Source organism: Amia ocellicauda, chromosome 17, assembly GCF_036373705.1.
Source record: "Amia ocellicauda isolate fAmiCal2 chromosome 17, fAmiCal2.hap1, whole genome shotgun sequence".
In the NCBI taxonomy this organism is placed as follows: Eukaryota; Metazoa; Chordata; class Actinopteri; order Amiiformes; family Amiidae; genus Amia; species Amia ocellicauda.
The window spans coordinates 24,131,941-24,146,281 of NC_089866.1; the positions used below are offsets into that span (position 1 = coordinate 24,131,941).

Sequence of the window (14,341 nt, forward strand, 5' to 3'; positions counted from 1 at the left end):
AATTGAAAGAAAAGGTAATTGAAAAGCTGAAGGACATGTGCTAATGGTTATAGCTAATATTAGCAAACAGAAGCACAAGCTTAAGTGAATTTCAATATTACATTTAAACAGTGAATTTTTGTTCAAAAGCAGAATATAAAAACGCAAATGTTGACAGATCATTTGCAGGAAGTCCATAAAAGCCCCCTGCCCACGACGAAATAAAGCCGATTGAGAATTAACCGTTTTCTAACGCACTGAAATATGCATGTGACGCAATCTCCCACAAGAGGCTTGTTAAGATATTTTGTGGGAGACCTGCTATCAGCCACTGGCCACCACTGAACTGGAACTAACAACACGGAGTGTGAATTCGGTCAATACACTCAATATCCCTGCTGATGTTGGTTAGGATTCAAAGTAACACCCGGCGCTGGTTGGGTGGACTATGATCTTTTCATGGGCGGTGTCTCGGGGTATGCAGAGGCTACTGCTGCACATGAGCGCACCTGCTCTCAGTAATGTTACCACAGCTTACCAAGATAAGAAACACAGACTCATCCCATTCGCCGATTTGTTTCAAAATCAGTTTAATATGGCCTCAGCAGAATGACAGAAGAGTTTTCACTGCCCTTGAGAGCTTAAGAGTGCTTTGATATGATGCTTGCCATTAAAAGGCACTCTAGGAAAAATAAAAATCGATTGAAACACCCAGAGAGGGAGCTTAAGAAACAAGTGGCATTAATTACAACTTCAAAATTAATTAATTGTGATTATTTTGGGTAGATACCTATTGAAGTCTTGTATTATCCTTGACAAAATGATCTCCTACACTTGGTATAGTTTTGTCTTTAATGAAAGAATACAGAGCTACCCAGTGGAGTATTATAGGCATACCTTTATAGTATTTTTTTTTTTTTTTAAGTATTGACATGCAATTTGTAAATACTTCAAATATGTATTTCCACAAGTATTTGTTATTCTGTGTTTTCAGTTATTTGTATTTCAATGTATGGGTTGTATTTGAAAATACAATCTCATTTGTACATCACAACAAACTCAGCACAACAACAAAGGTGCTCTACAAATACCAACACATGAAGACTCCAATTGAAAGTAAATGTTGAGTTGCAGAAGTCTCTACCTTCTCTGTCATGTTATGGCCACATTTGTGTTGTAGTTATAGTTTTAACAGTATTATGATTAGCACTGATACCCAGTGGAGTATTACTTCCATATATACAATTAACCACAAGGCCAGACTTGTGGGGGGGGGGGGACAGTTGTTGTGACATAGCACAATTAGATTGCTATAGGCAGCTGTGGTCTGTACAAATCATGGTAATAGCAAAAAATGAGAAAGGCAGACAGACCTCAGATGATATACAGTTGCAATTCTGGTGATTTTAACAATGCTGTAGAAATGCCTCATGTGAGTTACAGAATCTGAGATCATCTTTCCTTCTGTTGTCATAAAATGTGGCCTCAAAAAATGAAAAATCATCGAGACTGAGGAACCTTCAGTTGTTAATCACACAGTCCCTCCTTGGTACAGGATGGGATTTAATGGCCGTCACCATCTTTGGAGTGTAATGATGACCTTGTTCAAATTATCCATTTGGTTACAGCATATCGATTAGTGAAGAGAACAGCAAAACACTCAACATCATCTGTAATAGACGGTTACTGAGTGACTGCACAGGTGACCTCCACCCTATACCCCAGAAAGCACTGGTTTGACTCTTCACATCAATAAATATTTTTTTTAAAAAGTTAAAGGTTTCACAAAGCAGTCCTCTCCCTTAATACACTAACACTGTGGGGAGACTTGCAAGACTTGCTTTCTCTGTTGTTCAGATTGAATGGTTTGGAAACAAAGATGGGGGGGGGGGGGGGGATTACAAGTTTATCTAGAAGAAAAAAAGATGGCAAAAAGAGCAAAGAATGAAAGTGCTCCTTCTACAGTACAATGGCGTTTTTGTATTGAGCCTTCCCTTTGTTTGCCCGCGATGCCGCTTTCCATCACCCTCCGGGACAGGGGAAGTCAGTCTGTTGGCTTCTTTTCACACTGTATGGGCTCTGTAACCCTCCAGTTATCACCAATCACAGCAGTCAGTGTTATAGACCACAGAAGGTGCCTGTACAGGTAGATCTACATGGATATCACTGGGTACTCTGGCCACGAGTAAAGCATGTAACAACATTCTTGGGGGAAATCCCTAACTCTAAGCCTAACACCGTAATACCTTGGAAGTTTCAAAGTGTTTACACTTCTTAGTACAAATAATGAGTTGCAGGCCTCATCCTGCCTAGAGTAATTTCCTCAATAATCCAAGATTTATACATTTGTCATAGGGACAACCACAATTATGGATTTGTCCAGTATTGTTTTAAAATATTATTGTTGGTTTGCAGATTGGGAAGGATCAGACTGTCCACTGTTAGAAGTTAGAAATCAGAAATCATGAAGGCTTCTACTTCTATTCACTGTTCAAGCATGCCACTGTTCAGAAAAGCAACATAAGTCAAGCAGTTTAAAAGGCTTAAGATAGATCACCTGCCTTTTACTTTCATTTCCAATTTGTTTCACATGCTATTATAAGTGGAATGCTCTGCAGGCTCAAGCAAATCTACCACACTGTGCACAAAAACAGCTTTGGAGACTATGGCAGTAAATAATAGACTTTGGAAAGGTGTAAAAATGAATCTACCATGGGAACAGACTGACTACAGACATTGTATAGCACAGTCATTTCCATTCAGTACCCTTTGAATAAAATGTATAGGATTCTTTCACAACGAAAAAAACACAGACACGATTGCCAATACATGGAACCAAAATACCAAACCAAGACAGAGCATATGCAAAACCTTAGATGAAAATAAAGGCGCATGATGCAAATAAACTACACCTCTGGGAAGGCATCAAATAAATTACACTCTGGCAGATCCATGCACTCCAAGCCTATTACAGAAACTAGTAGTACTATTACAGTAGCTACATCTGAGCTCAACCCCTAATATTCTAGATTGCTTCGAAGCTTATTAATGCTTTTTGGCCTTTTGTAAACTCCATTTGTAAACAGCGGTTCATCCAGATTTTCCGAAATATGGCGAAAGTTTAGGGTCAGATCTTTTGGGGCTTATGTATTTTAAACAGTCAAGTGCTGTTCACTGCACAAAATAGACAATCGTTGTATTCTGCAAGAGGAATGACATCCTGTGAAACTACAGCAAGATAAAACACTCAAAAACACACCCAGGCTCTTCTGAAGTCCACTCTAGCCAGTACAGTGGCCAGAATTCCTCACAGTAGGACAATACCCAGCATATCCCCCCATTAAACAACTGTAATTGGGTCAGATGAAGAATAAAATCAGTGATTAAAAGGTGCATCTACTTTGAAATCCCAATCACATAATTCTGTAATATTTCGTAATGAATGAAATCCCAAAACTGATTCATAATTTCCATTATTGAATCATGTGCTTCAGAGATCATTCCAAGCACATGTGTGCGCCATTGCTTTCACAAAGCGTGACGAGGGGGTACAATAAGGAAATGTGTATTAAGTCAATCTTAAAATAACCAATCGTGTGTGTTTCAGCGACTATTCAAACACCTGAACGTTTCTGCGGCGCAGTGCTTTTCTCCGATCAAAGTGCACAGCTCACAAGACACTGACAGCATGACAGGGGCCTTAAACTCTCTCAGTGCAGGAGGAAACAGGTGGATGGATCTCGCCGGAGAACCGATCGTCAGACCTTGCTTCGTCTTTGCCTTTCCATTAAAAAGCACCATTTGCATCGGCACTCCTGACGTCTGGGTAACTACCTGCTCTCACACCGTCGATTTCCAGGCAACTTGGATTGGATGCGTCCGACTCCCCGCAAGCGACAATAAGCACGACTAATATGACCATATAGACTAAACAAGGGAGTTTAATCCCAGTAAAGCAGTCTAGTTTCCATACGCTCACCTTTCTGACCCATAATGAATTCCAGATCAGCCTGCCAGGCTACCCAGTGACAGCCGTCAATATCGATTATATCGCTAGGCAAAGTTTGGTGTGGGCTTTGCGTACTTTTTAATAAATACACCCTGGCACACACTGCCCAACTTTCCACCCATTTCCCAGTTTGCCAGTTACTGTGAACTTTCCTCACAAAGAGCTGCCTTAACCGTACTGTGACTGAGGGTGAGCTTGGAAAGTTTCTGAAAGCCTTAGGCTGGTTTTTGATGGTATTTCTACAACTCCTGAAAGCACTGCTCGTTATCGTAAGTCAGCAAATGATGGATCTTTCCATTTAACCTCCACAAACTACACTCGATCGGATATTCTGACATCTTATTCGGAATTACTGTCAGAACCGTTAGGCCAGGCCCAAGCAAGAAACCGGCAATTACACCCAAGCCACATCCTGATCACAGATACAGCACCGCATTTCTCCTAATATCTCACATAATTCAGAAATTAGAGCCTGCGCGTATAAGGTGTGGCCCCGACGAATGCTTGTTTTTATTTAGAAAGTTAAAAAAGAAGAAATCCACCGCAAAAAACGTTAAATAACAGTAAAACATTTGGACTCACTATTCCTTAATCAGCACCATCTTCTCTTCACCGGCTGCGGCTGCGCAGGCGCTGACGTCACCGCGCTTTTTCAATGTCGACTGAATCCCGCCTTCTGCCGTCGCTGATTGGCCAGAGAGGGAGACGCTCGCTCCAGTGAGGAGACAGAGCAGGGACGCACCCGATTGGGCCGTGCTCTTATCAGTCAAAACGAAAAGTGGGAAGAATTAAAAAATGCCACTGGGTTGTTGCGCCACCCAAGGAAGCACAGAGTCCAGGCAATTGGTGCCGTTTTGGCTGCGACTGTGAGTTTATCAGACCTGGGTCATATATGTATGTTCTGTATTTCCAATGACTTCAAATGCTTTGCCAAAATATATTGTATCCTGTTTCCATTTACTAGTTTAATGTATTTGAAGATACTTTTTTTAAGTATTGACATGCAATTTGTAAATACTTCAGATATGTATTTCCACAAGTATTTGTTATTCTGTGTTTTCAGTTATTTGTATTTCAATGTATGGGTTGTATTTTCAAATACAATCTCATTTGTACATCACAACAAACTCAGCACAACAACAAAGGTGCTCTACAAATACCAACACATGAAGACTCCAATTGAAAGTAAATGTTGAGTTGCAGAAGTCTCTACCTTCTCTGTCATTTTATGGCCACATTTGTATTGTAGTTATAGTTTTAACAGTATTATGATTAGCACTGACTATATGTGTTATGTGTGCAAGGTACGTATTTTTCCAGCAGTACTCACAGTATCTCAACATTCAATAACAAACCTGCACAGTAATAGGCCTTATTATGTTTTAATGAAAATATTCATATAGCCATTCACATTAGTAAATCCCTAATCTGAGTGAAAATGTTGCATTATTACACTTTATAAACATGAGGGTTTCAAACAGTTCCTGTGACAGTTATCAGCAGTCTGGTCTTAAGGCCACCTGTACTGAAAAGGCGCTCCAGTTGTAGAAGATGCTGGAACATGTATGTATTCCACAGCATTTTTCTTGAGAGTTGCATACAGCCCAGGTATTGTCTTCCAGAACTGATGAGGGTCAGAAGATGGTGGAAGATGAGGTGTGGAGAGGTATTCCTCAACTTCTTTGTTATAGTGCAGTAGTTGCTTAACAAGAGACACGACATTTGCGATTTGAATAACGAATAAATATTAAGTGGTTGAAAGGAGGTCAGTTTCCAGGTGGTATTGGGTTGGTGGACAGCCTGACACTGGACTGAAACGTTATACCGGTGATAATGACATGTTGAAGCAGTAGGCCTGGCAACCTGTTAAATAATTTCTCTCGTGGTTCCCCAAGGGGAATTGAATTTCAATATATAGACGATGTAAAGACTCCTATAGATGTTTCATATTTAACTTTCATTTGAATGTCCAAATCCAAGATAGACTGCTTCACATAAAGGTATTTATAAGGATAATAAAATGCAACCATATCTGTCTAAATGAGACCCAGATCCCTATCCATGTAGTCACACACTGATTACATGTATTGGGGCTATGCAGCATAAATTAGGATCATGTACACTATTTGTATCAATCAATTGGGAGGATTAAACAGAGTACAAAATAATAAAAATAGGCAAGTAAGATTACATTAAATAAGAAATTATCTAAGAAATATCAGCATGGATAGGAATTGGTTATTGGACTACATTTGAACTTAATGACTGCCACCTTGTTAAGAGAAGAGGCATACTCTCCACAACAAGGCCATTACAATTTTCTGTGAGGACTATCCTCCATAAAACCATAAATATAGAAAATCATTGATGTAGGAGTAACTCCAGCAATATCATCTGCTTAAAATGCACCAGGCAGTTCACACACATCCTGATCTTTTTACTCTTGGAGAAAAACATATTCTGCAAATATTTCTAAAATCTAGCACAGATACAGATGACAGACTTCCCAGTACTAGTCTTACTAAATGTACAACGTTTTACCCCTCCATGAAATAAGGTCTTGATCATATAGATCAGGAGTGTCAGACTCCTGTCCTGGGAGTCCGCAGTGTTTTTGGTTGTTGTTCCAACTGGAGCTCTCAATTACTTAATTAATGTCATTATTTACTCAAATAGGCTTATCTAAAATGTTAATATTTAATCTTTATAGTTGATACCTTACAATTTGCTGATTACTCAAAACATTGAACCCATAGAACATTTCAGAGTCTGGAAAATATTTATTAAATGCATCCAGGTAATTGTTTAATTAGACCAACTAACAGCGGTGTCCTGCAGCTAAATGTTTTGGGGGGGCAGAGTCATAAAACAAATTCTGATTCTTACAAATGGTTGGTATTTAATGCTTTTGACTATAGGGTATCCTACATTTTTGGAAATGTAAGTGTACTTTAATGTACTGCTCTATACACAGACGGGTGACAAATTAAAGGAAAAAACAACATAAAGTGTCTCAGTAAGGTGTTGGGCAACACGAGGCACAAGAACAGCTTCAATGCTCTTGGCACAGATTCTCTGAGTCTCTGAACTCTACTGGAGGGATGAACACCATTCTTCCAAAAGATATTCCCTCATTTGGTGTTTTGATGATGGTGTTAGAGAGCGCTGTCTAACACGTTGGTCCAAAATCTCCCATAGGTGTACAGTTGGGTTGAGATCTGGTGACTGAAGGCCATAGCATATGATTCACATCATTTTCATACTCATGAAACCATTCAGTGAGCCCTCGTGCCCTGTGCATGGGGGCATTGTCATCCTGGAAGAGACCACTCCCATCAGGATAGAAATGTGTCACCATAGGATAAAGGTGATCACTCAGAATAACTTTGTAATGATTTGCAGTGACCCTTCCCTCTAAGGGGACAAGGGGTTTGCTTTTCTAAAATTGTAGACCATTGTTTTAGACTTGGTCCTTGTTTTTGAAAGTATGCCTCAAAGCTAACCATATTGTGATCGCAGTCTGCCATTGGTTCTCTAACTCGTGTCCCTCTGACTCTATCTTGGTCATTTGAAAATATCAAATCAATGCATGCACACTCTCTGGTTGGTTCCCTGAAAAAATTTGTAAGAAAGCAGTCATCTCAACCATTTCTATTTCTGCTTCTGTAGTCCCAACTGGGCTCAAAAATGAGACTCAAAATAATCTGTGTCTCCTGCTGTCGGCCCAGTTGTGTGATGAAACCAGCTCCCGCTGGTGGCAGAACTATGCAACCCGCTTCACTGGTGTGGAAGAGGAGTCAAACGAGGTTATCTGTCCAGCTCTGTCTAAGAGGGGGGCTTAGCTCGATACCATAAGAACCTCCTCGAAACATCTTTCTATCCAAGCTGCCTATAGGCCCCTGTGTGTGTCACTCAAACAGTCCCTTCCTGTTTCCTGTTTGTATATAGTGTGACACACACAGGGACTTCCTCTATACCTGAAGACCGGACCCCCATGTGACCTTGTGACCCTTGGGCAGAGCTTCCTAGCTCAGATGACCAGGGCTGCATTTGCAAGCTGTCGTTATCTGTCGAGTGGGAAGCACTGCCTCAGGGGGGTTACTGTGTGACCAAACCGTCACAAGGGAGGGTGAACTGGTGAGGGGCCTCGCCGAACCAGCTCTAGATAGAGGCCACAGGGGCCCCTTGGGGGTAAACGGTTAACCTGGGCTGCAGGACTCCAGCAATAAGGTGTAAGCAGCCAGCAGAAAACAAAGACTCTGCAATACGAGTCCAAGATCAAAACGGCAACGAGAGTGTATCCGCCCCCGAGTCACTCCAGTTGATTCTTAACTCTGTGTGTATTTGTTGTTAAAGTTCTTCACTAGGCCCCGGTGCTCCGGCTGTGTCTCGGCTCAGTCTCAGTGTTTATATACACATTTTACCACTAGTCACTTTAAACACATGATATTACACACAGTGGTGGAAACTGAGATTCTGAGAGTGCCGGTATGACACCTTATTGCTGGAGTCCTGCAGCCCAGGTCAGCCGTTTACCACTGAGAATAAAGAGCATTTGTCATTTTATATTTGAACTTAGTTTTAATTGTAAAACAATACACTTGGAAATACATATTGTATATGAGTCAATATTGTGTTCTTATCAAGGTATTCAAATGCTCTTACCTTAAATCATCCCAGCAGGTCCCAGACGGGTTTCTTGACAGTTGATTAGTTGGTCTCAGTCTCCTTTGAGTGACAATTGATGACATCTGCATGGCGCCGACCCTTTGCCAGTCAAGATCGAGATTGCTTTCCTGTTTGAAATGCTCAAGTGGGGGACCAGCAGTTTCTAAAAGCTTGGATGTATTTTCCAGTGACAGCGAGTTTCTGATATCTATCAGAATGTCATTTGTGGCCGCTCACTTTCTGCAGTGGATATTAGCAGCGTCTTTAACACAGGCCGCTGCTACTGTGGGAGGCGGAGGCACGAGAACCGACTTCTGTTGCCCCGCTTTGTACTTTGTTGAATCACTGTTCTCAGTAGAGTGTTACTGAGGTCTTCACTCCTGGGCAGCCCAGATTATTATTATTATTATTATTATTATTATTATTATTATTATTATTATTATTATTTTTATTTCTTGGCAGACGCCCTTATCCAGGGTGACTTACAACATAAGTGCAAAACAAAGTGCAAAAATACAGTTAAGTAAAGGCATCAAACATTACAAATTCAATTTACATAAAACATAGCAATTCAAAATATAATACATTTTACAACTTCCAATTAACACAGGCAAGTACAGTAAGAGAGGTTATACATCCTGGACGGTAAAGCTACAGTGGGGGAAAAAAGTATTTGATCCCCTGCTGATTTTGTACGTTTGCCCACTGACAAATAAATGATCAGTCTATAATTTTAATGGTAGGTGTATTTTAACAGTGAGAGACAGAATAACAACAAAAAAATCCAGAAAAACGCATTTCAAAAAAGTTATGAATTGATTTGCATGTTAATGAGGGAAATAAGTATTTGATCCCCTATCAATCAGCAAGATTTCTTCTCCCAGGTGTCTTTTATACAGGTAACGAGCTGAGATTAGGAGCACTCTCTTAAAGGGAGACGTTACGGGAAAGGGAGCCAGGAGGAAGACAATCAAAAATGCAAGAAGCATAATAAAACGAACTGAAGTGCTATCTAACGGGGATTAAAATGACTAATATTACAAGTACTGTCTGAAAAGATGTGTCTTGAGTAAGCGCCGGAATGAGGTCAAGGACTCTGCTGTTTTGACTTCGGTGGGAAGGTCGTTCCACCATTTAGGGGCCAGGGATGAGAAGGAGCGGCTCTGGAGGAGGTAGAGTTAATCTTCTGGCACCGGAGGAGCGCAGTGGTCTGGAGGGGATGTATGGAGAGACGAGTGTCTGAAGGTAGCTTGGTGCAGTGTGGTCGAGACAGCGGTAGGTGAGGGTCAATGTCTTGAACTGAATTCGTGCTGGTATCGGGAGCCAGTGGAGGGAGCAGAGTAGTGGAGTAGCGTGTGCGAATCAGGGCAGAGAGAATACCAGACGAGCCGCAGAGTTCTGGATGAACTGGAGCGGCGGATAGTAGTTGCAGGCAGGCCGACCAGGAGGGAGATGCAGTAGTCCAGGCGGGAGAGGACCAGTGACTGGACGAGCAGCTGAGTCGAGTAGTCAGTGAGGAAGGGACGGATTCAGCGTATGTTGCTCAGGAAGAATCTACAGGTGCGTGTCAGCGTGGTGATGTGCTGGGAGTAGGAGAGCGCAGGATCGAGGGTCACTCCGAGATTTTTAGCAGAAGAAGAAGGAGAGAGTGTGGTGGATTCCAAGGGGATCGAGATGGGGAGGTCATTAGAAGGTGAGGAAGAATGCGGCAAAAACAAGAGTTGTTGATCTTGAGGTGGTGTGAGTGCATCCAGGCAGAGATAGCAGACAAGCAGGAAGAGATGTGAGAGGGAATGAGAGGGTCAGAAGAGGGAAAAAACAGGAAGATCTGGGCATCATCAGCGTAGAAGTGGTAGGAGAAACCATGGGATGCGATGAGGGGGCCCAGGGAGGGGGGCAAGGAGGGAAGAGAAGGTGAAGAATAGTTTGTGGGGGTTGTTGACTGGATTTGAAGAGTGATTGGAAGTAAGACTTCTTGGCTGAGGTGAGTGAGGAGGAGAATGGATACAGTAGAGAGCGGTAGAGTTCGAGGGGAGCTGGGAGTTTGGTCCTTTTCCACTTCTGTTCAGCGGCACGCAGACTAGTTCGGGTTGAGCGGAGAACAGCAGAGAGCCAAAGCTGAGGAGGGGAGGGACGGGTAGGATGAAACGTGAGAGGACAGAGAGCGTCAAGGGAGGAGGTGAGTGAGGAGAACAAAGAGGAAGTAGCACAGTTGACAGATAAATGGGAAAAACAGTCAATGGAAGGTAAGAGTGAGGGCAGTGGAAGCAAGGGTGGAGGGGGTGACAGATCGGAGATTACGGCGGAAGGTGACCAGAGGGAGTGGGTGGAGTGGGAAGGGAGGGGAGGGGAGGGAAAGGGAGAAGGAGATGAAGTGGTGGTCTGAGATGTCCATGGGTGTCACAGAGAGTTTTGAAGGGGAGCAGCCTCTAGAGAAGATGAGGTCTAGCTGGCGGCCAGCCCTGTGAGTGGGGGGAGACGGGGAGAGAGAGAAGTTAAAGGAGTGAAGGAGAGGAAGAAGTCCGCAAGGTCCCCAAGGGACCCCTGTGGTCTCTATCTAGAGCTGGTTCAGCGAGGCCCCCCTAGCGGGTACACCTCGGGGCAGACTCCCTCACCAGCTCGCTGCCCCCTCCCTTCGGGCGGTTTGGTCACACAGTAACCCCCCTGGGGCAGTGCTTCCCACTCGACAGATAACGATGGGTTGTGAACGCAGCCCCGGTCATCTGAGACAGGAAACTCTGCCCAAGGGTCACAAGGTCACGTGGGGGTCCGGTCTCCAGGTATAGAGGAAGTCCCTGTGTGTGTCACACACGGGCAGCACTGTGGAGTAGTGCTTAGGGCTCTGGACTCATAACTGGAAGGTACTTCACTTAGATTGCTCCAGCAAAATGCCCAGCTGTATAAATGGGTACAAATGTAAGTTGCCCTGGATAAGAGCGTCTGCTAAATGACAAATAATGTAATGTAATATATACAAACAGGAAACAGGAAGGGACTGTTTGAGTGACACACACAGGGGCCTATAGGCAGCTTGGATAAAAATATGTTTCGAGGAGGTTCCTATAGTTATGATCTACCCCCCCCTCTTAGACAGAGCTTTCTTTCTTAAACCCTTCGTTTCAAACCAATGAAGATCATAGTTCATAAGTACAGCTGATTTATTTTGTTTTGTTACAATTATCTGTACATATTGTTCTGTATATATCCAACTTAGGGGTGTTCATTGTTAACAAATTGTTACACATTGGTTCAGCTTTGTCCTAAAAAGTCAGGCACAGATTTGTAGTAGTGGTCAGTGGGTCAAATATAGGTGGGGCATGGACTGGGGGCTGGTATTCATGTATCCAAGTCATCTGTCCGCTTCATACTGATTTCTCAGAGTGAGTTTCTTTATTTATTAATTAAATGCAGTGCAGTATACAGTGTGCCTGATTCATTTACGGTGGGACCCTGTGAGAAAAAGCACATTGGCCTCTATTCTATCAGGTCAAAGGGAACATGTTACACATAGACATTCACACTTAAATTTAAGTGAAATTGTGTGTTTAGGGGTATAAAATAATGTTTAAAGCTTGTTTTAAAAAAAGATCCCTCATCCAAATCTGCACCTTTGATCGGTTCTACCCATGTAGAAGCGAATGCATATCCTGTGCTTTTACATGGCAACATTGTGTGTTTAACAGAATCAACACTTCTCCGCAAGTCCTCTGAAGCTGAAGCAGGAAATGTCATCAAAGAATAGCTTTGGCGTCCAATGACAGAAGAGGAGAAAAATCAAGCCGGCCATGCAATGTTTACTTTAAATTCATAACAACAACAAAAATGAATCAAATGTTGCATTCTCTTTTCAGTGATGGTGTTTTGTATTAAACAAATTATAAGGTTCTCCCCAAAACAGTAGATCCCTGTATTCACAGAGTAGAACAGAAAACATTAAGGGGTGGAAGTATATAAAAACAATCAATTACCTTTAGCTGGACAGAGCTACATATAATGCAATAATATTGTGTTTCTGATCTCTATTAGGACAATGGCTCACTACTAATATACATCTTCTACTGTCTTGATGTTTAAACCAAATATACCAACACTTCCATATTGTGTATAATGTTCTAAATATGAAGATTGTATTATAATTGCTGTAAATAAAATAGTTGCCTTGGAGAGACTTCCCACAAATGACTTATTCTTGTGTTTTTGTCAAGAAGGGGTTGTGCGATCCGGGGTCAAGGTGGATAAAATAAAAGCAGTTCAGGACCTCAGTAGATAAAGTGCAGTGCAGTAGTCCACACATGTTGATGAACAAACACAGCAAATGTTGTAGAAACAACCGATTTGTCAAATAAATGCAGTTCCTCTGAATTAAGATTTTAAAATATCAATATCCAACTATATGAAGAGTTTCTATGCATACACCGATCAGCTATAACATTATGACCACCTGCCCAATACTGTGTAGGTCCCCCTTTTGCCGCCAAAACAGCCCTGACCCGTCGAGGCATGGACTCCACTAGGCCTCTGAAGGTGTGCTGTGGAATCTGGCACCAAGACGTTAGCAGCAGATCCTTTAAGTCCTGTAAGTTGCCAGGTGGGGCCTCCATGGATCGGACTTGTTTGGCCAGCACATCCCACAGATGCTCGATTGGATTGAGATCTGGGGAATTTGGAGGCCAGGTAAACACCTAGAACTCGTGATTCATCAGACCAGGCCACCTTCTTCCATTGCTCCTTGGTCCAGTTCTGATGCTCACGTGCCCATTGTAGGCACTTTTGGCAGTGGACAGGGGTCAGCATGGGCAGCCTGACTGGTCTGTGGCTACGCAGCCCCATACGCAACGAACTGCGATGCACTGTGTGTTCTGACACCTTTCTATCAGAACCAGCATTAACTTTTTCAGCAATTTGAGCTACAGTAGCTCATCTGTTGGATCGGATCACACAGGCCAGCCTTCGCTCCCCATGTGCATCAATGATTTGGATGTAGTAATGTTTTGCAGGCTAGTTTGGATCTACACTGGTCAATCACACATATTCATAAGTGCACAGCAGACCAAGACCATTGACCTTTGAATTGCTTCGCTTGTCTAGTATGATTGCAGCGACAGGTACTCATGACGTAACAAGTGCGCACTCTATTTGGTGACTGTCAGCATCATGATGGATGTAACCCTACAGCCAAGTCTACCCGTGTTGATGTCATATGAAACGGTTTCATTCTTCACTGTTAGATCTTATTTTCTTCACCTTCTTTACTTTGCTTCTAGACTTCATTCACCAACTTGGCCCCCTTCATCTTCCAGTTCTTCTCTCCTTTTTAACCTTAAAATATCTGTCATGTCCGGGTGTTCTTGCATGTTATTTGGCTGTGTGGTCTCATAACACACAGGTCCTACACCAACTGCTGTGGACATCAACCCAGCACAGGTCCCTTCTGCTGTGGGTATGAGTCAATACTACCTACACTTCCTTCATATCTCAAATGCTAAACATGACTGGACCTCGTCAGTACCTGAATAGTCTAGCAAATCTCCACCTACTTGCCCGAGTACTATGCAGCTGGATTATGCATCTTTCAATGAGATGTTACACTGAGGTTCTGACGTGTGGTCATTGATGCAATGGTGCTGTTCTGAACAGCAGAGGGTGCCAGCACTGGTGACCTTGTTCTGCCTTGTTGAGCTTTAT

General features: G+C 42.5%; 1 protein-coding gene and 1 long non-coding RNA gene across 2 annotated transcripts in view; one reads left to right on the top strand and one right to left on the bottom strand.

Annotated features, from left to right (window-relative positions):
• Positions 1 to 4,655, bottom strand: part of pitpnb (phosphatidylinositol transfer protein, beta) — a 67,220-nt gene extending 62,565 nt beyond the window's left edge. The window contains exon 1 of the mRNA XM_066690140.1: positions 4,571 to 4,655. Coding sequence (XP_066546237.1) covers positions 4,571 to 4,590 — 20 coding nt within the window. The 5' untranslated portion in view covers positions 4,591 to 4,655. The remainder of the gene's footprint in view (positions 1 to 4,570) is intronic.
• On the top strand, positions 3,614 to 12,835 carry LOC136713146 (uncharacterized). Its single transcript, XR_010804911.1, has 2 exons — positions 3,614 to 3,805; positions 12,340 to 12,835. It is a non-coding gene; the product is annotated as an uncharacterized LOC136713146 (long non-coding RNA).
• Positions 12,836 to 14,341: the final 1,506 nt, after the last annotated feature.